We start from the raw sequence: 24,575 nt of genomic DNA, 5'->3' as shown, positions 1-24,575 counted from the left end.
AATGAAGTCACTCAAAACCCAAGGATATTCTTCCAGGTAAAACTGAGTAGATTAGTACAATCAAGTGGTGGAAATGGGGGCCCCATTAAGAGAAAATTTGATTATATTAATCTTCAAACTTAGGTTAACAAGGATGTGTGAATGTACTCACTCTACAAGAGAAATACATAGAGCAACAGCCATACCCAAAATCAGGGCGGTTAACTGGATTACTGTACTTCTAAATGTTGTGTTCCCACTATTCATTTCAGGGAGCACTCCAGCAACTGCAATGTAGATGAAACCACCGGCCGTGAATCCCTGCAGAAAATAAAGATTAGTACCTGATATAAACTTGAGCAGATCATTTTCAAAGAAAAAAAAAACACTTGAACAGACCATTTTCAAAGAAAAAAAAAAAACTTGAACAGACGCTTTAAACAAACAAATGTTCACCTCGATCAAGGAAGACTGTCCTGGGTCCTTTCCTAGGAGCAGAGCCTGTAACAACATGAGAAAACAATCTTTATTCTTTCCTTTCCTTGAGCAAATTTGAAGGATAAACATGACAAGGGAGTAGTGCGCTCACCAATGCAGTTCCCGCTAATGCCACCAGCGCCGATAAAAAATTGAAGAAGAGGGCTTTAGAAACACTGAAACCCGACCGTACCAAGATTCCAAAGTCACCAACCTGTGAAGAAAAGCAAAATTAGACTCACAGATTTCCTTGGTGAATTGCAAGCAAAAGTTGTTAAGAAGTGGAGTATGCTCTACAGTTCTCATTGATTTCCTTCAAGAAACCAATTTTCTTTTGCTTCTTGGACTGTCGTATTATAGAAATAGGAAATGATACAGAAAGAAGTGCTCCCAAGGGATACAAGAGTTACATGACTACATCTCTGAAAGAATTGCATTAATTCAATAGAAGGGACCTATCTGTTTTCTGTGGAGAAGAAGTCTCAAGCATAAAAGTAACCTACGCGGAGCAAACTTTCCATGTACAACACATAACAAAGGATAAGACAGAAGACTAAGACAAATATAACTACACAGCACTTAACAAAGACTATGACCAAAGACTAAAGACAAATATAAGTATATAACTACAATAAGTCACCAGAACTATAACTACATCGAGAAAGTGTGTTAGGGTAGTCGAGCCTGGCCAATGCTTAAAGGATGAGACTGAGTAGTTCTTTTCCTATTACCTGCCCCGGTGTAGTGCTTTGCTTCCACCTCTTCAGACTTATTCAAGTTGCTGTCAATGAGGCTATATGATCTTTGCTTACTTTAGCTCACAATCACAAGTCACTTACTGACCTCATGATGTGATCCGACCGTGGGATCTTTTCATTTTAGTTGATACTTTGTTTATATTGCTTGTTATTTGATTACATTGAGGATTTGTTTTTTTTTTGTTTTGAAATTATTTTGAACCTAGATGTGAGGGATGCCCACATCATCTAGGGCCCCACTCACTCACACACCACGCATATTTTGTTTCCCTTTTTAGTCGACCTATTTGCCCTTTATGCTATTATTTGGTCTTATTAGCGGATGAGGGCATGATGGTCATTTTACCACCAATTAAGTGATTTAAGTAGAGAAAGAATCCTATTGGATAAAAAGAGGGCTCACTTCAAGTGAACATATAAAGAGAGCAAAAGGGAGAAGAAACCAAATACTTGGACTTCCTCTATGAATCCAATCTAGCCACACGATTAAGAAATTTTACACAAATTTAAGAATGACTTGGGACTTCCTCTATGAATCCTACATGACAAACATTAGCCCTATATTTTCTTTCATTGAGTAAGTACACATCCAATTACTAAGTAGAGATGCAAGAAATAAGATCCTTACCCATGCCTCATGGATTTCTTGAACTTTCATGAAAATCTTGCATCTTTGCAAAACAAGAGGAAGAAGAGTTGAAGAGTGAAAAAAGAACTCTATGACAAATTAAATCTTTATATGAAAATACGCAGATAATCAGCATAACTAAGATCCGATCCTTATCCACATGAAGTTGTCATCTAAGTTTATCTTATAGCATGTATTCATCAATTACAAGAATAGTTGGAGAAAAAATTGATACACGATAAGCATTTGCATGCACTGATTCATTTACATGCTTGAAATGTCAATAATAAGGATGAAAGTAAAATAGAGAGAATATAACCTCTTGCGGGAGCTCATGTGCAAGTAGAAACAGTGTCCGAGACCATCCTCCAACTGAACCATAAAGTAAGAAAGCACTTCCAAGAGCCATTCCATCAGTGAAATTGTGCTGCAATATTCACACAAATTGTATTTTAATATGTAAATAATCCATTTTCTCAAATACATAAAGTAACCATGGTTTTAAATTTCGGTTGGGACGAAATCTGAAAATTTCAGATTTCGGTTGGATTTCAGCTGAAATTTGGTCATTTTGACGAAATTGTAAAAATTTCGGCCGTAATGACCGAAATTTGAAAAAAAATAATTTCTGTTTCGGTAGGAACCGGAACTGAAACCGAAATTTAAATCCATGAAAGTAACTAAAATTGCAATTCCGATATCATAAGATGAAAATTATATTAAAAATATGACATACAAAAGCTTCATTAGAAAACGCCGACTTACAACACCATCAGAGATGAGATTCAGATAACCAAACACTAAGCTTGATGGAGGAGGGGCAGGTATCTTTTCATCGGAGTGTGCCTTCTTTGTAACAGGACTATTTACAGCATCTAAATCGGGTTTATCAGCGCCAGTAGGAGTGCTTCTCTGCACATACATACATCCACTTGCTATAAGATATAGCCACAAAAATGTTTCCAGCCAACTTCCGTAAGAATTTGAACCCCACTCTTGAGTTTTAGTTACACAGTTTCTACGACAAGGCAGCAGAACAAGTGGAGAAGAATAAAATCCATCTAGAATGAGATTCCTTTATTTATGATACAATTAAACATCTTATAGTAAATCATATATAACAATTATCTATCCCACTGAGCAGCTTGCAATTAATGCCTAAGATGATGAAAATATTTACTCAAAATGGCAGAGCATTAGGCTGGAAATATCGGTGTGCATTCTGAACAACAACTATTATTAGTCGATTCCACTAATTTGAGATATTTTCAATTTTACATTTCACACTGGCCATTGGCTTCTGGTGAAATCAATCTAGTGATACAGCCCTATCTATGGGCCTCCCATTTGCTTTTCCATTTGGGAAAAGCAATTCATGTTCGTGGGTTCAAACAAGGGCATTGCATGTTATGTAACGTTTAACTACTGATGGCCTCCTTCCTATTTCTGCCTAACTTTGGAGTTGAACTTTGAGTGACTTACTGTCACAACAAGATGTTTGATCCAACCAGCATAATCTGGATTTTAGGTTTGCTGATGTCGGTATGACACTTCAGCAAGACGGTGCCGACAGATGAAGTCGGTGCCAACAGATGAAGTTAGGCCCGAGCCGTACAGCCCATGGACAAAAGCTACAGAACGCAGAGGTGACAGATGGGTGGTTGCGGAAAGAGGGCCCCTCACAGCTGCCATAAACCCACTCGAAACTGGCCCTTTACTGGATTAATGGAGGCTCACCTGAGAATGTGGAAGGTCATTGACGAGAAGGTGAAGCTCCGATGAGTGGATGTGCCGCCAGAGGAAGGTTACCCATTTACAGAGGCATTGGTTCAAGCCTGGCTGGCAACCAACGGGCCGGGCCCAAGGCAAAAGACGAAACGTAACAAGAAGTAAATCTTCTCCCCCAATGATCGATTGCCATTTAGGGATTTGGAGAAAAATCAGTACAATGAATGCAATCAGAATTGCTAACTAAAAGTATAACTGAGATGTTCTTATAATTGGTACCAAACACTTGCATTCTCTTCTATGAAAATTTCCAATAGAATTATGAACCTATCTTCACAAGATTGGTTGACGTCAACAATTCAGTTATATTATTCTCCTTAATGCAAAGAACGACACACTATACTCTTATAAAAAGTCCACCAAACATCCACTCAGGTCACTTGGATCGTTTCACTTGGATCATAACTCTTCTTGTTGCGAAACTCGAGTTATTCAAACTATAATTCCAAGATTAACATGAAACTGGAAGTAGGGTAATTTATAGTTCAATATTACACAAAATGCTGCAATGCCCATGATGGAATGCACAAACAAATATAGCTGTTTCACTATGCAGTATACTGTACACAAGCTAATAGGCAGTTTCCCAGTCAGTGTTTGCCCAGAGTTGTATAGTTCGAATCACTGAATCAGTAGGGTGAGAAAGCCCAATCTATCCATAATATATATTAGATGTGTTTCCTTCCTCTGTCATTCATTTTCTTTCAATGGAAATTTTTTATTGAAAACTTTTTCTGTGAAAAATAATTACCGGAATGTTTTCTATGACGGTTTTTTTACACCTTATGCATAGCATGGGTGGGACCCATCATTTTACAACACACGTAAAAGGGTTCTTTCTTGCTTCAACATCATTCCAAACAGAGGTATAGTCCAGGTTGGTTTTGGCCTTTTGGGCTAATCCACGATTGCTAGCTTGAAGAAACTCTTCCAAGATGGTTTAATTTGCATGGAATACCATTTTCCGGCCGTATGCCAGCCAAATTCTCCACATTCATTTAGGCATGATGTCGAGATTCTGCCTTGCACAGGAATGATCTAGGGAACGAAGCATTGGTTCTACAAAATGCCTCACAGTAGGTTTCATCTAAATTTAGTGAAGATGATAGACAACCAAAACCCCCTTGCCTTTGTGATCCACGCGACAACTGTTTTCAGTGTGCCCCACTCTCATGGAAGTTCATTGTATAATTCTTTTATTTTCCTTTTATTTTTTAAGATAGATATGAAAGAAGCGTGACATCTCTTCGAAAAAGAATAACATATGCATTGAAAAAGGAAGTGAAAGAAAAGCTATTTCAACTACTGACGAAGGTTCTTGAATTTACCTTACGAAGTGTTGCTTGCTGAGTTTGCTGAGTATGTTTTTCATCATTTAAGCTGTCATCAGATACCCCATCTACCAACTTTTTTTCAGGTGGCGTCTCCAATGGTTTCCCATTATTTGCATCAATAAAATTCGCATTCGGATTATCATCATGAGCATCTTCATCCTTCAATTTGTTATTGCTCTTGTGGTGATGATGACCATGACCCCACACGTGTGGTCCTTTTCCAGAAAGTTCCTCAACATACCTCACAACCTTCTCAACCAGAAGAAAAAGGACAATTCCAGCTGCAACAACCAAAATGTAACGATGCCGATCGCTAGAGTGCATAGCCAACAAATGAAAACAAGAATATGAAAGCATATGTTCCGAAGAAAAAATATTAAACACAAGACAACCAGAATAATGACCTGAATGTATAGCTAATTCATTTAGAAAAATAACTGAAACTCTAGAGAAGAAAGAGAACAATAAGAACTGAACCATTTCCGGTAGAACAATTAGAGTTAATACAGTAGTTAGGGACTGATTATACTAAAAGAGTTAAAAATACCCAAAGGGCACTTATATAAATATGGGTGGGAGATGATAATTTCATCATTGTTGAGGTTCACGACAGACTTTAACTTCATGTTTTTTTTCCAGGATTTCTCCCTAAACAATCTAGTTTATGTGCATGTTTGTCTTACATCCCTCAGAATGTTGGATCAAACTTAATTTTGATGGAAGTAGCACAGCTACTTCAAAAACTATCACCATTGATAGAATGGCAAGATCTAGGAGGACCATCTTGGACCTAATGATAGGTTATGTTTGCTCTTGCTAGCCACACGGTTATGACAAAGCAATTAAGGCAGAAGTAAAGGCTGCCTGGTTCGGAATAAATAGCCTCAAAGCATTATTCCTATTGTGCAATTGTCTTGTATTATTATGGCAGTGATTCAACACCTTAGCAGACTAATGTGCATGATGCATATACGGGTCGAGCAGGGCATTTCAGTATAAGGGTACTTCCGTATTTCTTGATGCAGTGGCATTAATATATAAGCTACGAGTGAGGTTTCTGGGCATTTCATTGCTGAGAAGAAAAGAAGAAATGAGAGCTTGTAACCCTACTCAAAATAGTGAAACTCTCTTCTCCCGTGGACTTAGGTACACTGTCGAAACATGTAAATTTTATATTTTCTTCCCTTGAGTGTTTGTGTTTCAAAATCTTGTCTCACATCGAGTTTAATCCTATTTTGAGAGATTGAGATCTCTCAGTTTTCAAGGATTCCAAATTATGGGTGGAGGGAGATTTGTTGGTGCTGTACATATGCAGTCATTATCTTCCATAAGTCTAGAAAACCTAGTATTTCCTTTGCAGCATAAGAAATTTCTATTTATTTATCTTGTGTACTTTTATTGAGTGAATCAGGATTGTCACATATACACAAGATACATTGTCCTAGATAAATAAACTGAAGTCAATTGCTTGTTTAACATTGGGCTTTACTGGGTAGCCTCTAGCAATCTTTTCTCTAGGACCCCTGTCTCTTATCCCAGCTGATCATGGGGGTATCTTCATTGTTCGTCCTTGGAGCATGACAGATCTTCTGCCGTTGGGTGCGTCCCACCTCCTCCAGTGACTATCAAAATGGAATTTTTTATGGCTCGTCTCGGGAATCAGGCCAGGGGGTGTTGGCACTAACAAAGCTAAAGTGGTCTCATTGAAGTGTGGTATTAAGCTGCCGACCTCATATTTTAAGGGAGTTTTGACTGTGGAGGGAGATTCTCTTAGCGTGATTCATTGGATGAATTCCGACGTGGTGTAGCCTTGTAGGTTTGCTGATGCCATTGAGGCTGCTCTCGATTGTATTGCAGGTTGTCCGATTTTCTTTTGTCATATCCTATTGGGAGGCTAATGTCGAGGTTGTCATGAAGGCACTTCTAGACATGGTTTAGCTGTTAGTATTGAATTCCCTATTGTGGATGTTCCATTGCTATATGTAGCATTGCCCTGTCTTTTCTTTCCAGGACCAGCTCGGTCATTGTTCTCTTTAAATACATTCTTTTTTCCATTCAAAAAACAACATTGGGAATTTGGGACAGTAATATACAATTTCCCAAAGTCCCTTACTATCACTTCCATTGCAGTACATAGCAAAGTGATGATTTTTTTTAAGGATTGTGCATAGATTAACTGACCATTCAACTACGGAAGTAATACATAATGTGGTAGTTAGGAATAAGACTTCTTACTAGCCTATGATAAATACAATCATTCGGTTAGAAATATGTTTTGGACTGTACTTCATGGTGCAGAATAATCATTATTGATTAAAACAAGGTAAAGACTTCCCTGCCTTGGATCATATGATATCAAAATAAAACCCACGAGCAACCTGTTAAAGTATAAAAGATAAATAGCGCCTTTCTCCAAGAGCTTAAGCTTTTGGAGAAGTTGGTAAGTTAACATGGTATCAGAGCCAAAGGTCTCGAGTTCAAACCTCCCGGATAGCAAAAATCCACATGCGATGGTCGGCCCAAAGTCGGACCACATGTGCCACGTGTTTGCCAAGTGGGGCCACACGTGCGGGGGAGTGTTAAAGTATAAAAGATAAATAACGCCTTTCTCCAAGAGCTTAAGCTTTTGGAGAAGTTGGTAAGTTAACACAACCCATTTATTAGAATGACTGCCTAGCAATAGATAAACACAATTAATCCAATTAATCAGATGAGAAACTATTACTTTACATCAAAATGAGATGGTCTAAATGTGAAACAACCAGTTACTCCAAAAGCTAAAGCTGTTGGGGATGGCGTTATTTAATCTCTTATACTTTAACACTAACAAACATTACCCTCTTGGATAAAAAAACCAGAGACTGGGATAATAAGTAAACAAGATGAATAATGCCCGTAATAGCACATTAATTGTTTAGCATCAAATGCATTGTTAGACATCCATATTTGAAACAAGCTTCATCAAAATTACTTTTATTTTTAATTTTCTTTCATCAAAGAACACTTCCTTGCTTCAGGGTTTCGAAACAGCATTCAATAAGCTATTGAAAACTTATTCTGATAGTGTTTTCTGATACATCTATACACAGGAAAGATAACTAGAAAATAGTAAGCCTCCAGGTTCAAAACTTAAATCCATAACAATGAAAGATATGAATCAGAAACACAGCAAAAAATAGAATACAAAAACATTTGAAAGCGCATTGGGGAGCAAGTACATCACATTCTTTGCACTCACACAGAATGGACAGTCCAACGGAAAGATCCTTCAAAGAATGAGAATGTGATTCCACATGTCCATGATGATGATTGTGTGCATGATCCACATGATGATCGTGTGAGTGAGAGTGTCCACCGCCTGAGAAGAAGAATATCATACTAACAATTTAACAGCAAATAGAGGACCTCAAATAGAGGTGAAGAATATCATACTAACAATCTAACAGCAAATAGAGGTCCTCAAAACTTGTAAGATGCTTCAATTTTTGCAAGCTCCGATTACATTTAGAGGGTTATACAACTTTTCTAAAGCATAAGGAAAACATGAGTAAACCAATGCGTCACTGACATGAAAGTTTTGGACGTAAAGAAAGTCTGCAAATGCAGATTTGAACAAAGAAAATTATAATAGTCAAAAGTAATGGGCCTTAAACCAAGAATGAATGTGACACACGTAGGGCCCACGTATCAATATGAAGGAACAAGGGGATCATTAAATTCCTTAGTCGACTAGGAGGGAAAATGATGGGAAATCTTAAGCAACTTACAGCAACTGAAAGAAACCCAATTCATATTTGCTGTTCACCAAGTGGCTTAGTCTGGGACCGTGGGACCCTCCTGCACCCTCAAGGGCCATTTGGATGTAGGGAAAAATTATGGAAAAAAAATTTCTACAGAAAGAGTATTCCATAGGAAAAAAACTCCAGAGTCAAGTAGGATTGCCATTTTCCTATAAAACAGGGGAAATTTTTATTTTGGAAAATATATTCCATGGAAAATGAGTGAGACAAACACTGGATAACTTATTTTCCATGGAAAATCATTTTCTCATAGTCAACCTCACCAAACAAGCAAAGAAATAAATGCAGATTTGAGGAGTTCTGCATCAACTGGAAATCTGAATCAGAGGCTAGACCAGGTTGAAGTTTTTTTTTAAATTTATTTTTAATGACAATGCTAGAATTATATTCAAGGTTGAAGAAATCTTGCAGACTATATGCTACAGAACCCTGTAAAATCTCTTCAAATGAAAATTAATATCAAAAGTTGTTGCAGAAAACCAAATAGTAATAAGGAAGAAATAAAAATAAATAAATAAATACTGCATTCTCTTCAAATCGTACCAAAAGCATGTGGTAACTGGTGAAGAAAAGCATCCCCTAACATGGCTCCTGCCTGTGAACAGAAAAGTCATTCAAAGCCAAGAGAGTAACAATATCATTCTGCACTGACATTACTTCATTCTTCAGCAGCCGCAAATTTAACATTATTAGGCAGTCAGGAATTTTGCATAACTACTAGAGAACAAGTTTGCAATAAAATGATACATAAAAGAATATAGGGAAAGCAAAAAAGCAAAAGGAGTGTATGAATGAATTTTCATTACCACTTTTCCAAAAGGCCTGGACATTGACTCTCATTGTACTCATATTTGGAATACTACACTCAGAAGGTTCAAACAGTCATCTAGTACAGGATACAAAACAGAACTTGCAGAAACTGTCATGTTGATTGCATCAAACACTAGAATGTTGATCACTACATACAATCTGATGGAGCTATCAAAAGCCTAATGACTGCAGATCAATTAGGCAATTGTGGGAAATGGGGGTAGCTTTCCACAGTTTCCATAAAAGAGTGATGAAATACCCCAAGAGTCCAACATTTATTTCAGTTTGTTAATCAAAACTTGAAATTATAGTTGAGAAATCCACTGGACAAATTCCTAATTGATGAAACATTAAGAATATGAAGAAACTAAATACATAGAACATGGTTCTACCCCGACCAGGCCTTGTTTCCTGCCTGAAATATACCACTCAAATGTTAGGTACCTTACCAATACACCAAAAGCTCCAGAGCTGATGGAACATGTTAGGCAAGGACCTTTAAACCTGTCCCATACCAAGCTGGGTCCCACGCAATCCCATCATACCTAGGCGGGCGCCCCCACTCAAGACCGTAACATACCACCACGTTTCTGAATCCATCGTCCTCGGTGGCCCACTTTGTGACGGCCTTCACTCTGGCTTTTTTTTTTTTCCAGGTAGCCCTTGCCACAGGTCACCCCTTCCGCGGCGGCCCACTCTGTGGCAACTTCACTCGGCAGCTTTCACTCTGACTTTTTACCTAGGTAGCCCTTTCCAGGATGTCCTCTCCACAGGTCGCCCCTTCTGTGACTCGAACACGGGACATGGTGGCTGCTCTGATACCAAATCTTAGGTAATAGGTACCTTACCAATACTCCAAAAGCTCCAGAGTTGATGGAACGCATCAGGCAAGGCCCTTTAAACCTATCCCAAACCAGGCTGGGTCAATTTTAATGATACTGGAAAAAGTTTCATGTTATCCTAATTGGTCCTTCCCTGTTTGTTCAGATTGTATTTATCACCTTTAGAACCTTTAGAATTCATATTTTGATTTGCTCATAAATTTTAAATTAAACTTCCATTCAAAAAAATAAAATTAACTGCTAGAACGTTTCACTATTCTGGACATTTTGTGATGCAATATATTTTCAGAAAAAGGATCAGCAGGGTCCAAAGCATATAAGATATCAAGTACCGGCCTTTTGGACCACCAAACTCGTGTTAGATTCAGAACAAATTGTATTCTGCTAAATCAGTAGAAGACAGAAGTCTGCACATCTGCTGGAATCCTAACCCACTTTGAGATCCCATAAATGGGAGATGCAAATATTGGTCAAATTCAGATCAATATTTGATTCTGTTTATGAAAAAAGATGACTGCAGGAGAAGCTTGTTCCTTATTACAAAGCTCCAGAAAATTCAGACGAATGGGTCTTATGTCTGGGTGCCAGAAATAGATAGAGATCAACACATGCAATTCATTTAGTTATCTGTATCAGCCCCAAACAAGTTCATGATATAAGTAACATAATGCCTATAAATTAAAGGAAGAAATAACAAGCCAATATCCTAAATGAAATAGGGAATATCTAGGGAATCAATAACCACTAGAAATAATGCAAAGCCACAATATCTGACAGGCAGAGATAAAGGATCTAACCCCAAATGCAGCCAACGAGTCGACCACTATCTTGGAGGGTTTTCCTTGTACTGAAATTATTCAAACAATTAGTTATTATAGAACACGGTAAGTGCGTCAATACAAAAGAATACATTCAAAAGGGCAAGACATCATAAAAGAGAAACTAATGAAGGTTAATCCTACTTACGGAAAATTACGGGCAGAAAAATCAGGCAGATAAGAGAAGCCATGCTCACCAACAGTGAGCATCCCATAGCATGAACCCAAAGACCTTCAAAATTCAGAAAAAGAAACAAAGGAATTTTAGGCAAACTTCAACAAAAGAACTTGGCTATTCATATTATTAAAATGATATTGGCAGTCTCCTATGCGTTGATTTACAAGATTGATTGTCGGCTGACAATGAACCATTAAAGGGTTCTAGGTCATTCATGATACAAGGTGTTAAGCATGTCGATTCATGTACATTGTAAGAGATGAACAGTAGAAGCAGCTGTATTGTTTGCAATGATTGTCCCCAGCAAGCTGCGATTTATAGATCCATTTACTAGTGCCAAGCAGATCGGTTATAAAATAAGGCCCTTTTTCTCTATAGGTGACAGTTTTGTGAAGCAAGATTTAAAAAATTCAAACCAATAAGAAGCAGAAATAGAAACCTAGCAATTCATATCCCAAGTAGACTCCAGATAAACATGTAAACCCTAAAATTCAAGCTTCATTCAACCGAGTGACGAAAATTACCGATTTTTGAGAACTCAGAAGCACTGCTACTGCCTTGAGAGTGAGTGAGATGGTGAGAGTGATGAGAATCGAAACCGTACAATTCCAGATCCTCTTCTTCCGCCAATTCCTCAGGAAGCTTCGACCTAAACAGGCTTTCGATATGACCATCATGATGATGGCTATGATCATGGTGATGATGATGATGGTCATGAGATTCATGGGTGCTGAAAGGACAAGATCCCGATTTTACTTCGTTGGAGGCTAGGCAAAGATTCAAACCTAAAACCACAACGAGAAGAAAAGCATAGAGAGTGTGGTTCGAAGGGAAAGCCATTAGGGTTCTTGAGAAACCCTAAAAAAAGATGGGGTAAAAAAAATAAAATTAGGTTTTGGACTAATTGGAGGTGCGTCTGCAAGTGCCCTCGATAGTGATGAAACAGACCATAACGAAGAAAAGAACGATAATGGCGATTATAATACCAAATGTGACCACATCCATTTTTCTTTTATTCCTACATAAAAATATTCCCCTTTTTCAGCTGCTCCTACTACTACTCATACAACTTTAATTACCCAAAAATATTCCCTCTTTCTACCTACCGGGATGGAGGGATACTGCTGCTGCTGCAACAATCTTTGGACCTTCACATATTTCTTGCTAGTTTTTTACAGTGTTTTACGAAAATATATTTCCTTGGATTTTGTTTTCCCCAAAATAGAAAAAATTGTCCTTTTGGATCTTTTCAAGTAAAACTGCGAACCTGCTGGACTTCGTAATTTTATAATTCATGAAATATTTTTCCATGAAAAATATCGTTTTTCATAATTTTCTTTTACATAATCCAAACATCCGCTTGCTGCCCTTGGATTTTCGGAATCGACAATCGGAGCATATTATTCTGTTTCCCCTAAAAGCAAAATGAAAAAGATAAATAAATATTGGGATCCGTGGGGAGGCAAAAGGCCGGGTATTTGCTAGGGACACGGTTTTAAATTTCGACCGAAATCCGAAATTTCGGTGGAGACCGACACCGAAATCAATAACACCTGAAACGGTATTTTATTTCGTCCGAAATTTCGTTTTCCCCCTAAACTTCACCCAAAAACCTGTTTCGGTAATTTCGGCCGAAATTTTATATCGAAGAAAAAATTGTTTTTCCGGTTTCGCCAGATTTTGGCCGAAATTTCAAATTTTGGGACCATATCGAAAGGAATTTCATGGACTTGCAACAGCAAGTCCACGAAATGGCTAATGCAATGGTCCCTAGCATATCTCTAAATCGATTTTAAAGCCTAATACCACTACAAATAGTCTCAAAATTATATAAACATTATGAAATAAGACAGACTGAACTAGATGGGAGACCGACCTCCTTGCTGCCTTTTTAAGATTTTAACAGTACATTTACAGGCCAGCAATTGGAGGTCTAAGATCTTCCAATTCAAGACTTTTGCGGAAAGAAATCAACAACGTATAACAAATGAAGTGTTTCGATACTCGAACAGGTGAGACCCATATAATTTATTTCAAGAAAACTTCTGACCGAGATAAGGTCATCGCCGTTTCACTTCTCCTGGGTTCAATAATAAAAGTAGTCAAGCAAATAAAATTTGACATTAAAACTGAACCCCCTGTAGTCCCCAGCATGTATATTTGCAGCCTCAGTTCTGCACGCAGACAAACCGTTGGCAAGTAACCAGCAATATAGGTTCCTGTAAGCACCATAAAGGCTCATTCTACACTGACATACACTAACGAATGAGCTGTGAGGAGGGGGGTTCTTCACGGTTCTTCAGCCTTGAGGAAAACCTTGATATCCCTTCTTCAGCTTGGGCCGTGCTTTTTGTCATGGAAAGGCCTCCTTCAAGCCGGGAAGAATTTAAGCAAAGCACTACTTACCAAAAATAAAACATGATGCGCTGGAGAAAGAAACCAGGGGGCAATTCAAGTTATCCATGCAAGTATGAATCGACACCCACATATATGGACCTCTCATACATAATGCCCTCAGCCGCATTAAAAACAATAGCAAACCCACATTGGCTTGAAGATGAAGAATTCTAGCATTGCAAATGTTTACAATCTCTGTAACTATTGTCAAAATACCTAAAATACTACCAAAGTACCGCAAAATATGTACATGTAAGAACAAATAAAGAAAAAGCATTTAGATTCCAGAAGCCTGCCAACACTTTCACATTAGCCCCTATTTCTACACAAAAACCGATAAATGTTTAACAGATTTCAACCACAAGTCGTCTGTGTCACCAATGCTGCCAAACTTCTAAATCCTCACGCTGATTACACCCACATTCAAGCTCTTCAATGTTAATTACCAGGAGTCCCGTCACATCTTCAAACACTAGTTTACATTCTTATTCACAAGGTCCTTCCATGTCAATCCAATTTACAGTCACCGTACTTTTTTCTTCCAGTAGAAATACGAAAACCATGCAAGTTCCATTGTCTAGAAACCTGTAGATTAGATATTCCAATGCATGTAACGAGGAGATGGTAATTAAAACGATATATTAAAAAAAACGAAATGGAAAAGCACGAGAAACAATCATTCAAAAAAAAAAAAGCACGAGAAAGCATGCAGTACCAATATAGGCTTAGATTTGAGCCTGAGGTGGAGATCCGGGTTCAGAACCGTAGACAGATGCAAATGAGATGGTATCCTCTTTCGATAGGGCCACGAAATTCAGTGGTGCAGTTGACAATCTTCTCATTTCCTTAAAGTATCCATTTTGACGTCCAGAGTTAGAGCGTGGTGTCATAAGCTCAGGTGTGGCACACCCAACAGTGTGTCTTCGAGGTGTGGGAGTCATGGATCCATTTCCATTTGTACGTAATCCGTTTGCCTTTTTAAAACTATTAGTCCTTTTAGGGCTTGGCTTAGAACCATACATGGCTTCTTTCTCAGTAAGGAGCAGATCCTGTAACTTCTTCTGATCCTGCCAAAAACCAGGAAAAATAAGGCAAAGATTAATTGCTTGATATGCATAGATGGAGGTGTGTTAAAATTTTCCATTAAGTAATTAGGGTGTTACTTTAGTATTACTTTGAGTTGTTCGATACTAAGGGGTATATGAGTAAATATCAAAATTTATTAATATAAAAGGTGATGGTCCACCATGAGACATCCCTATCCATTTTACCCTATTCACTATTTTCTCCAACCCTCATACCATATTCTAACATGGTATCAGAGCACTAATCCATTGATCTGTACTCTAAAGAACCTTTTTCCTTTCTTTTTATTCGACCCTAAAAGGACTGATTGACCCCACATAGTCCTCATTTTTTTTTGCATATATACTGTGTAGCTAACTTTATGGTTAGTTGCCTGATCCTTGCAGTGCATCACTCTTCATGACAAATATATAGGAGGGACTACTCTGTTTATCGTGTTGGCTAAGTGTGCATGATACATGTAGGAAGCATCGAAGCCATTATCTCTCCTGTATCTCTTAGCCGAGTTTGTAGCTGTCAAGGCTATCCTTCACGCATCTTCCAGCTGAGTTGTTAGGATATTTGTTAGTGTTATTTATTTGAATTTATCTGCATTAGTTTGTTAGGAGGGACACATGACGTGTCAACTGAAGGAGAATCCTAAGGCGTTATCTTAAGTAGTAGTATGTGATCAAATAAGTCATGTATTCAGATTATAGTTTCAAAACTCTTCCACGTCATTGTAGACTCCCCAAAGTTGACTCCCTTTTACCTTGGTTGTGTTCTTGTCCGAGTCTGCGTTTTGCCCTATAAAGTTAATCAAAACACCTTTGACACTCCCGAGTTACAACCGCGTCAACCAAGTACTCAGTCGCGTCAACAAAGTACTCGATCACGTCCTGCTGAGTGAGTAGGACTTACTTTGGCCGCATCCACATTTTGAAACGCAGATTCGGATCTCTGGGTGGGTCTTAATAGTCGTTTCTGCGAAAGTTCCCCCGGAAGAGGGAGCCATGTTTGATTTATTTTGTGTTCTTCTCCTTGGTCGAATCAGCTGGTATCAGAGCAGGTCGTTCCAGCCTGTGGTGATTGGTGATAAGGGCGGACAGGACTAGATCGCAGAATGCAAGGCGACTTGGATCGTACCCCTTTTTCTTACCCCGGTCAATGTCGCGCTAAGGTAAAAAGTCTCCAATGTCATGCTAAGGTCAAAAATCCACATTAAGGAGGTGCGACAAGAGGGGTTGAAGCTGCTGCATGCAAGTCATGAACAGTATCACGAGCTGCAGCTCAGCACTGGATAAGCCAGATATTCAGCATAAGGATTTTGACGTCGATATTACCTCGACATGACTATTTTGAGATTGGAGCCACTCAGTCTGCATCCTTTGGAGGTTCGCTAGAGCCAATCCTCGCCATCTCGACATCTTATGGAGATTACGACGTTATAGACACTTGGACATTGGAGATCCGCCAAGAATTTCGCTGGAGACACTTGATTCGTTGGAGAGGACAATCGGGTTTGTGTTTACATATTGGGCAGATACGACAACTTCGCAATGCGTACTCAAAAGGGGTATAATGCTATAAATGCTTTGATCTTGTATCTCATAAGATTTATGTCAGTGCTGATGTTACCTCATATTTTTCTACTTAAGGTAACATGCTTGATATCTATTCCTCGTCCAATTGCCTCTTGATGGCAATCCTATTTCTTTTGCTCCTAAAAAGCCTCTAAAAGTGTATACACGCAGAATACCAACAACTGAGGTACCACCTCAAATGGTTCAACCCTCTTTCCAACCGTCTACTTCTGAAAGAGATTCCACACATCTTCGTGTTGCTCCTGACTTAGACTTACCTATTACTATCTGGAAAGGTAAGTGTTCTTGCACACAACATTCTATTGCTAATTTTTGGTCTTGTGCTCATCTTTGTTCTTCCTATTGTCATTTTGCCTAGTCTCTTTCTTCTGTGTATGTAGCATATACCTAGAACTTATTAGAAGACCCTAACACATTCAACATAGAAGAAGGCCATGCGAGTAGAAATGGATATTCTGTGTTTTTTTTTTGGATTGGCAAATGGATGCTCTGTGTTAACGTGGGAATTACCTCCTCCCTTCAAGGGGGTTGTTCTTGTGGGATGAAGATGGGTGTTTGCTATAAATTATCAACCGGATGATCCCATGGAACGCTTGAACGCAAGGTTAGCTGCCAAAGGTAATACCCAAACTTTTTGTGTGTTATTTTGAAATGTTCTCTAGTGTTGCTCGATTAACCTCCGTGCATGTGCTTATCTCTACTGTTGTCAATTAGCATTGGTCATTTATATCAACTTGTCATTAAAAATGCATCTCTATGGAGATCTTACTAATGAGCTGTATGTGGAGCAACCATCTGGGTTTGTTGCTTGGGGAGAGATTCGTAAAGTTGCAAGTTTAAGAAAGCAAGCTGAAAGCAGAGTCATCGAACATGATTTGATAAATTCAATCAGGTGGTTATGAATTTCGGATTTCGCAGGAGTCGTGTTGATCATGCTGTAGTCACCTGTCCACGAGCATCATGTATCGTTATATTGATTATGTATGTTGATGATATTAAGATCTCTGGCAATGATTTATGAGGGATTGATGAAGCCAAGAAATATTTGAAACAATTCATACCAAAAACTTGGGACACTTGAGGTGCTTTACTGGAATTGAAGTAGCTCGTGGACAAAAGGGAGTTGTTCTGAATCAATGGAAGTATGTGACGGATGTCCTTCATGAGACAAGAATGCTTGGAGCCTAACCTGCTGATACTCCAATGGAACCCAATCTAAAGTTGAATGCAGAAGGTAGCACTGACATTGAAGAAAGTATAGAACACTGGTTGAGAAACTCAAATATTTGACTGTAAAGAAGCCAGACATTTCCTTTGTCGTGGGAGTGGTAAGTAATATGGAGAATAAAAAATAGGTCCATTGGGAAGTTGTGTGTAGAATTTTGACGTACCTAAAAGGTGCCCCTAGTAAGGTACGTGTGTATCATCGTTGTGGAAATCGTGACATTGTGGGCTACTCAGAAGAACATTGGGTAGGATCTAATTCTAACAGGTGTTCGTCAACTTGCTTGGAATCAATTTTTGCTTGTGTTCTAATATGGGCATGGTTGATACATATGCTCCAACTAGAGGGGGAGTGTTAGAATTGTCTATTAAGTAACTAATGTGGTGTTTTAGTATTAATTAAGTGTTATTAGATACTTAAGGGATGGGAGTGTCAGAATTGTCTATAAAGTAACTAGTGTGGTGTTTTAGTATTACTTAAGTGTTATTAGATACTTAAGGGATATACTTGTAAATATCAAAGTTATTAAACCATAGGACATCACATCTATTTTCCCCTATTCATGATTTCTGCTATCCTCTTTTATTTTTTAGTTTTTTGAATGGTTGCTGTCCTCTTTTATAAAATTATAATCCCGTATTCTAATAAAGTATAATTGTGAAAACAACCAATACCCTGAAACGTTTCTTCTCCTCCTCTTTCTGCTGTCTCGTAAGTTTATACTCCTCCAAAATTGACACTAACCGGACCTGCAAATAGCAAAAGTGCACAGGCTCAGAAGAGAATAAAAAAACTAAAAAAATAACTCGATGCCTCAAGAGGTCTCAAATTCCCTACTCACCCCATCATATAGAAATGCCATATTTCTTTCTTCTTCCCAAGCATATGTCTTGTTCATCAGACTGTCTACAATACCTGGAAATAAAGTTCCCAATCAGCTCCTAAGAACCTGAAAAAGTAATAATGGATACCCAGTCTATGCATAGCATCATCGTAAAAAAAAGAAGAGAAGAGAAGAAAATTACCAGGTATCTTGTTTACAGCCACTCGAGCTCGTTCTGCACGTTTGAGGTTTATATGGACGCCTCTTCCTGCACTGTAGCGGTTCTCATCCTGCATCTCAGCAAGCGTTACCTTCAGATCATGCTCAGAAACTGTGGCCCTCAGAAAACAATGAGTTCCAAATAATACATGGTATATTCAATTTTTACTATGTATTTCACAAAGAATACTTGTGAGCAACAGCTTGAAGATATGAAAAACCCAGAGAAGAGAACAAAAGAGAGCATGCGGCATCCCGGTATCTTGTCCACCAACCCAATAACACAGATGGAATTGAAACTCCATAGATAAACAGGCTTACTTGGTTGTAGTCTTCAAGCCAACTTTCCTCTTCACAAGCAGCAACCCATTTGTCAATTCTGTCCATAATTTCTTTCCTACTTGTAGATTCTTCCTTCACTTTCACTATCTGTGCTTCGATGTTGGCCAGTAGTTCAGAAGGATCCACAAGACCTGGACAAGAACGTAGTATGATGGTACTGCAGGACCAAAGCGCTGTTCGTTTCAGATTGTGACAACCAATGGTGAGGGCCCCAACCGATTATTGGCCCAAATTTATGTTTAATTTTGGGTCAATAATCGGTTGGGGCCCTCACCATCGGTTTCCACAATCTGAAACCAACAGGGCATAAATGTATATTGCAGCTGCATTAAAGATGAAATAAATACCTGAATCTATCAATGCATTCGCCTTCTCAGGAGCTGTGCTCATATCTGGTTCGATGTGTGCTCTTCTGCATATTTCTTCCAACTCTAACCTTTTCTTCAGAACCAACTCTTTCATTCTGCTTGCTTTCAGTTTAGTCAGTCTCTCGACCTCTGCGGCAGCCTGTCAAGCATAAATAGAGAACTGAGAAACTACTGTTTAAATATAAACATAAGGTGAGGTGGGTGCCAAATTTAGAACCTGGTCGATTACTTCCAACGCAAGAACACTACTTTCAGTAATTTCATGTTCTGATAATCCAAGGATGCAAGTAACCCTTCCAAATCGACGCCTCTCTTCCTCAGCTGAATCCATCAAGTTCCATAGTTCGAACAGAGAAGCCGCAATATCTTTCAACTACAAGTCCAAAGAGTTTTTTTATTTTTTGGTATCTGAATAGCAAAACAGGAGTTTATTTATATAACACACCACATAAAAACCAGAATCACGCCTACTCTTACCTTCTGAACACGATCTTTCTTTTCTATATTCAACTTAAGGATTGCTTGAGCAAGACCGTCCAATGTATCATTGCTGATGGTAGTGGAATGCTCTTGACCCGTCTCACGCAAACTTGGATCCACTTCACTCACAACCTTCCCAAAATCCAGTCTCAGCATGCCACATAAGCTATGTACTTCGTTTACATATTCGAGAACCTTATGAAGGCGGTCAGACTGGTAGAAGGGGGATTTAGGTCAGGGTCAGAGCCAGAATTTAAAATAAAGCATAAGATGTATATACTTATCTATGTGTAAACAAGCTCATACATACTCATGCCCTTATGCATACATTCATCAATGCATACTGCCTGCACGTTTGAATGGTGTGCACATGCAAGTGTGTTTTCTCATGCTTATTTTCTTCAATACACACATATAGTCACTTCTGTTTTCTATATGTTTTCAAGTATTCGGAGCCACGAGGTAGCTAAGTATATTATTTCCGCTACTTCCTCAAAGGTCCTCCAATTGATACATTTTTCATCAATCTAACAGGAAGTGGTGATGTTTGCTGCCCTTGATGCCTTCTCTAGTCTAACTGGTGAACTATCATTTCAGTAATAAATTGGCAATTAGTTTACAATCAAAGTAGCCAAATGACCAAATGTAAACTCTCATGACAATGGACAACAACCTTTAACATAATCAAAATAACAGAATATGAATTGATGGTCAAATACGATAGGGTGTGCTTTGTGTAAGAGTGATTGTCCTTAGAAATTTGTGCATATCTTTAAAGAGGTTTTAGAGATTTTTCATGTGTTTGAGAGATGAAAATGATATCGCCAACTCCCTTGACAAAGAGGGTGCTAATAATACGATTCAGCAAGCTCTCTCCAGAAAAGAAAAGAAAAAGTATTGACAACCATGCATACCTTATCCTTCTGAAGGATGCGGAAATGTGTCTGATATTCATTCAGCCTTCTCAATGACAAGTCGTGTTCATCAACATTAATGGGACTAGCCAAAGAATCATTTCGATGCGAGTAACCCGAAATCTCTCCACTAATCTTTTCAACCTGTGCTTTAATATCTGTAAATTGTTTGATGCGTTCCTCTTTCTTTATTCTCAGATCTTCTAATAGTGGGGTGACGGATGCAAGTTGTTCTTTCAATGATGTTAGCCTTTCCTCTGTCTGAATGCAAAAATTTACAGAACAATGAGCTCACCTGAGGCTCATATTTCATGATAATGTTAAAGATGTGAATGGAATCAACGGCAAAGGTTTTTTTAAAATTCAAATTAAGTTAGAATATCAACGGGAAAAAGAGATTCGTTACAGCATCCACATTCATGATGGTAAAAAGGCTAACCCTAGTTTGCTAACAAAAAATTGCAAATGATTGGGAAGAAGCGAATAAAAAAGACTAGCCACTTAAAAGAACCTAATTTCCAATAATGTAATATGAGACAACAAAAATTTAGGGTTAGAAATTTAGTTACGGGATTCAAACAAAACAAGTGCAAGTTTTCACAATATGTTTGCAATGCAATAACTAGTATACTACTTGAATATATTTTGCTTGACGTATTGATCGAATAAATTCATTAAAAGGAACCCAAGAATAGAAAGTGTCTGTGAGGACCAAACTAACAATCAAGGTACAGGCAAATGATCCCAAACCATGATGCCTTCATTTCATAATTTACTGTCGGACTGTGCATATGAGTGATTGCGGATAACGTTTACAGTTACCATTAAAAAAAAAAAAAAACCGGATAATGTTTGCAGTGAGATAGGCTATGATCAATCTCCTGAAATATTGACATGAGCCACTGTGTTGGAAACTTGGAATCTCATAACCAATCCAACTGAAGGCTTATCAGTGCAACTGACAATTAGACATGACTTATCAATTTCCGAATGGAAATAATTCAGAGTTTTTATGTAAACAACTAAACATAATCAGCTTATGTCTTTCAATAAAAGACACTAAGCATGATCTGTCACAAATCCATGGGAGCTATCAGACACTAAGAATGACCTGGCACAAACCCTTGGGAGCTAAGCAAACATAAAATGCAGCAGAAATATTAATCTATACCCAAAGATACTTCCTGAAGAACAGGGGATGGAAACCTGAGATCTCGTAACAAATGTGACTGAAGACCATAATTTATTACATATTTCACCAGTAATCATTAGCCATTCCAGTGTATCAAAGGCTTAAAGAAGTGCAACAGTTAATTAGACATGACTGACCAATTTCTGAAAACAATTAACTCTAAATCCTTTTAATAAAGAGAATCAGCTTCTCTTTTTCAAGAAATGGCTTTCTCAATCTCATGCACAATGTCAATCGCTCTGCATGCCATGATTAGTAAACTAAACAACTCATCCTAACTATAAAACCCAAACGTTATGTTTGATACCAGAAGTTCTAAACCACCGGCAACATTGTGGAGACCAGTGTTTCAAAATGCAGATGCAGGTTAAAATGTGGCCGAAGAAAATCCTAGTTGACTCAGCACGATGTGACCGGGCACTCGATTGACACGGTTGAGTACTCAGCTGATGTGGTCATAATTCGGGAGAGTCAAAAGGAGTTTTATTGACTCTATAGGGCAAAACACAGAGCGCAGCCAAGGTAAAAGGGAGTTGACTCAAGTCCACAATGACGCGGGAGAGTTTTACACCTATGGCGGAGACCTTTGATACATAGGCTATCAGGAAAAGGAAAACAATTGAATACATCTTTCTCAATCCTTAAAAGATACCTGAGAATGAAGATTAATTTCCCCGAGGGCAGCCATGAGCGTTGCAAGCTCAGCTTCTTTGGCTGCAACAGACTGAAGAAGACGTGCTTTGGCATTGCTTGCATCATCAACCTTCCTCCGGTACACTTCTAGGCACTCCTTCTCCAGCTCTAACAGCATGCGATCCTTTTCTTCTTCAGTCTCACCTATCTCATCCCATATGTGCTGCTCCAACAATAAACAACAATTTTAAAGTGTTAAAACTACAGTTCAATTCATTCAATCTTTTTTAAGCTTTTCTTTTAATAGAGAATATAAGTAACAGGATGCATTGGCAGAGAAAGTAGTGAATTCCTAAACGCATTCAACTAAAATTAGAAGACCCAATTTGGGAAAACTTCTTAAGAAAAAATTTTCCCCAATTACTCTTCAATAAATAATGAAAAATGTTAACCTTGTTCAAGAAGAAGAAAGAATAAAAAAAAAAGAGAGAGAAACATTTTATTTTATTTTTGAACGGCAAAAAAAGAGAAACATATATTGTGACAAAGCCTCATAAATCTAAAATTTCTCAAGAACTCGTTATAAGAAATCTGTTATAATTTTCTTAAAACACAAAATATTCAAAAGAGAAGAAATACAGTTGCTAGAGAAGCCCTCATGTTTAACTCCCCCATCCCCCTTTCTCAGAAATTAAAACTTTGCCATTTTTTTTCTAAAATTTCTCAACAACTCGTTATGAGAAACCAGTTTTTAAAAAAAAGACAAAAATTCGAAAGAGAAAAATAGTATTAAAAAAACAAAATAAAGAAAACAACAACGAGATATTTAAAAACTAATTGCATTTCCATACCGAATACTTTCTTCAATTTCTCAACAAACCATAAATTTTTTAAGTGAAATTAACAGTACTGTAAAAATAAATTGAAGAAATAAGAATAAACCAAATTTCAGTTGCAAACAGAATTAAAATGTCTACAATATTTAGCAACTAGGGCAAAAAAAATACTATAACAAAGTCCATACATGCCCCTTTCTTCCCAAAAATAGAAGCCCAAGAGATCATCAGAAAATAAGAGAGAGAGAGAGAGAGAGAGAGAGAGAGAGAGAGAGAAGAAGAAAAAGACCTGGAGTTTTCTGAGCAAAGCACCGCAGCTAGTATCCATAAGGAAGCTTCTTGGGCTCTCGAGCACTTGCATTTGTGCAGAAAAGGGAACTTTTTGCAACCAAACTAAAGAAAAGAAGAAAAAAAACAAGAAAACCGAAACCCTAGCTCTTCCAAAACCCCTCTCGAAAACTCTAGTTTCAAGACAACGAGGCAACCTCTAAGAAACGAGGAAAATGTGTTAAAATCTAGGGAAAAGAAAAGCACGAGGGGTTTAAGACAAAAACCAAAGACACGAAGTACATTGATATAAGAAGAGACACTATCAGATCTGAAGACTTACAGCAAGAGAATTCCATTAAAGAACCAAAAAAAAACGAGACAGATAGGAGAAGAATGTTCTAAGGGCTTCTGACATAGGAAACAGAATGCTGTCAAAGCGGGTGAGAAATAGAACGAGGTTTCAGAGTTTTACAGAGGAGAAAAACGCCATTAAAGAACTAGAGAGAGAGAGAGAGAGAGAGAGGGTTAGGGTTTCTGAGAAAGAAATAATGTTGATATGACTATATGAGTGACGGCTGAGACCGAGATTAACTGGGAAAGAAAGAAGAAAAATGAGGGGTTTATGATGGAAGAGTGTAGGTATAAGTGTGAGACCGACAGAGAAAAAAAGGTCAAAAAGGTGATGAGATCGCACTCTCTAATTTTATAATGACACTCCTCTTTGTGCAACCGTGCAACTAAAGAAGATGAGTTCCGTTACCAAGCAGTAGAGAAAAGGAAATGAGAAAGAAAACA

The 24,575-nt window shown here is 38.1% G+C and overlaps 2 protein-coding genes across 3 annotated transcripts; both read right to left on the bottom strand.

Annotated features, from left to right (window-relative positions):
• Positions 1–85: 85 nt before the first annotated feature.
• Positions 86–12,626, bottom strand: IAR1 (ZIP metal ion transporter family). Of its 2 annotated transcripts, none has more exons than XM_077380100.1 (11): positions 11,937–12,624; positions 11,383–11,466; positions 11,214–11,263; positions 9,308–9,359; positions 8,203–8,322; positions 4,959–5,245; positions 2,608–2,754; positions 2,162–2,269; positions 569–670; positions 436–480; positions 86–300 (listed from the first exon to the last, which is right to left on the bottom strand). In XM_077380100.1, exons 1-11 carry the CDS (start codon positions 12,250–12,252, stop codon positions 148–150), a joined length of 1,464 nt encoding a protein of 487 aa, XP_077236215.1. In that variant the 5' UTR covers positions 12,253–12,624; the 3' UTR covers positions 86–147. The 2 variants fall into 2 exon arrangements, 1 of the variants encoding a protein (XP_077236215.1); XR_013250813.1 differs by having other exon boundaries at positions 206–300; positions 2,579–2,754; positions 11,937–12,626.
• A 1,332-nt stretch (positions 12,627–13,958) lies between these two features.
• ATMAP65-6 (Microtubule associated protein (MAP65/ASE1) family protein) lies at positions 13,959–24,308 on the bottom strand. Its single transcript, XM_077380099.1, has 12 exons — positions 23,800–24,308; positions 22,694–22,897; positions 20,850–21,110; positions 19,933–20,148; positions 19,673–19,828; positions 19,435–19,594; positions 19,067–19,218; positions 18,729–18,816; positions 18,545–18,618; positions 18,378–18,452; positions 14,525–14,876; positions 13,959–14,394 (listed from the first exon to the last, which is right to left on the bottom strand). The coding sequence occupies exons 1-11, from the start codon at positions 23,869–23,871 to the stop codon at positions 14,535–14,537; spliced, it is 1,800 nt and encodes a 599-aa protein (XP_077236214.1). The 5' UTR covers positions 23,872–24,308; the 3' UTR covers positions 13,959–14,394; positions 14,525–14,534.
• Positions 24,309–24,575: the final 267 nt, after the last annotated feature.

Source organism: Tasmannia lanceolata, unplaced genomic scaffold, assembly GCF_043159265.1.
Source record: "Tasmannia lanceolata isolate RefF3 unplaced genomic scaffold, GAP_Taslan_0.1 ptg000005l, whole genome shotgun sequence".
Lineage (NCBI taxonomy): Eukaryota > Viridiplantae > Streptophyta > Magnoliopsida > Canellales > Winteraceae > Tasmannia > Tasmannia lanceolata.
This window is presented reverse-complemented; position numbering and strand designations above follow the sequence as displayed.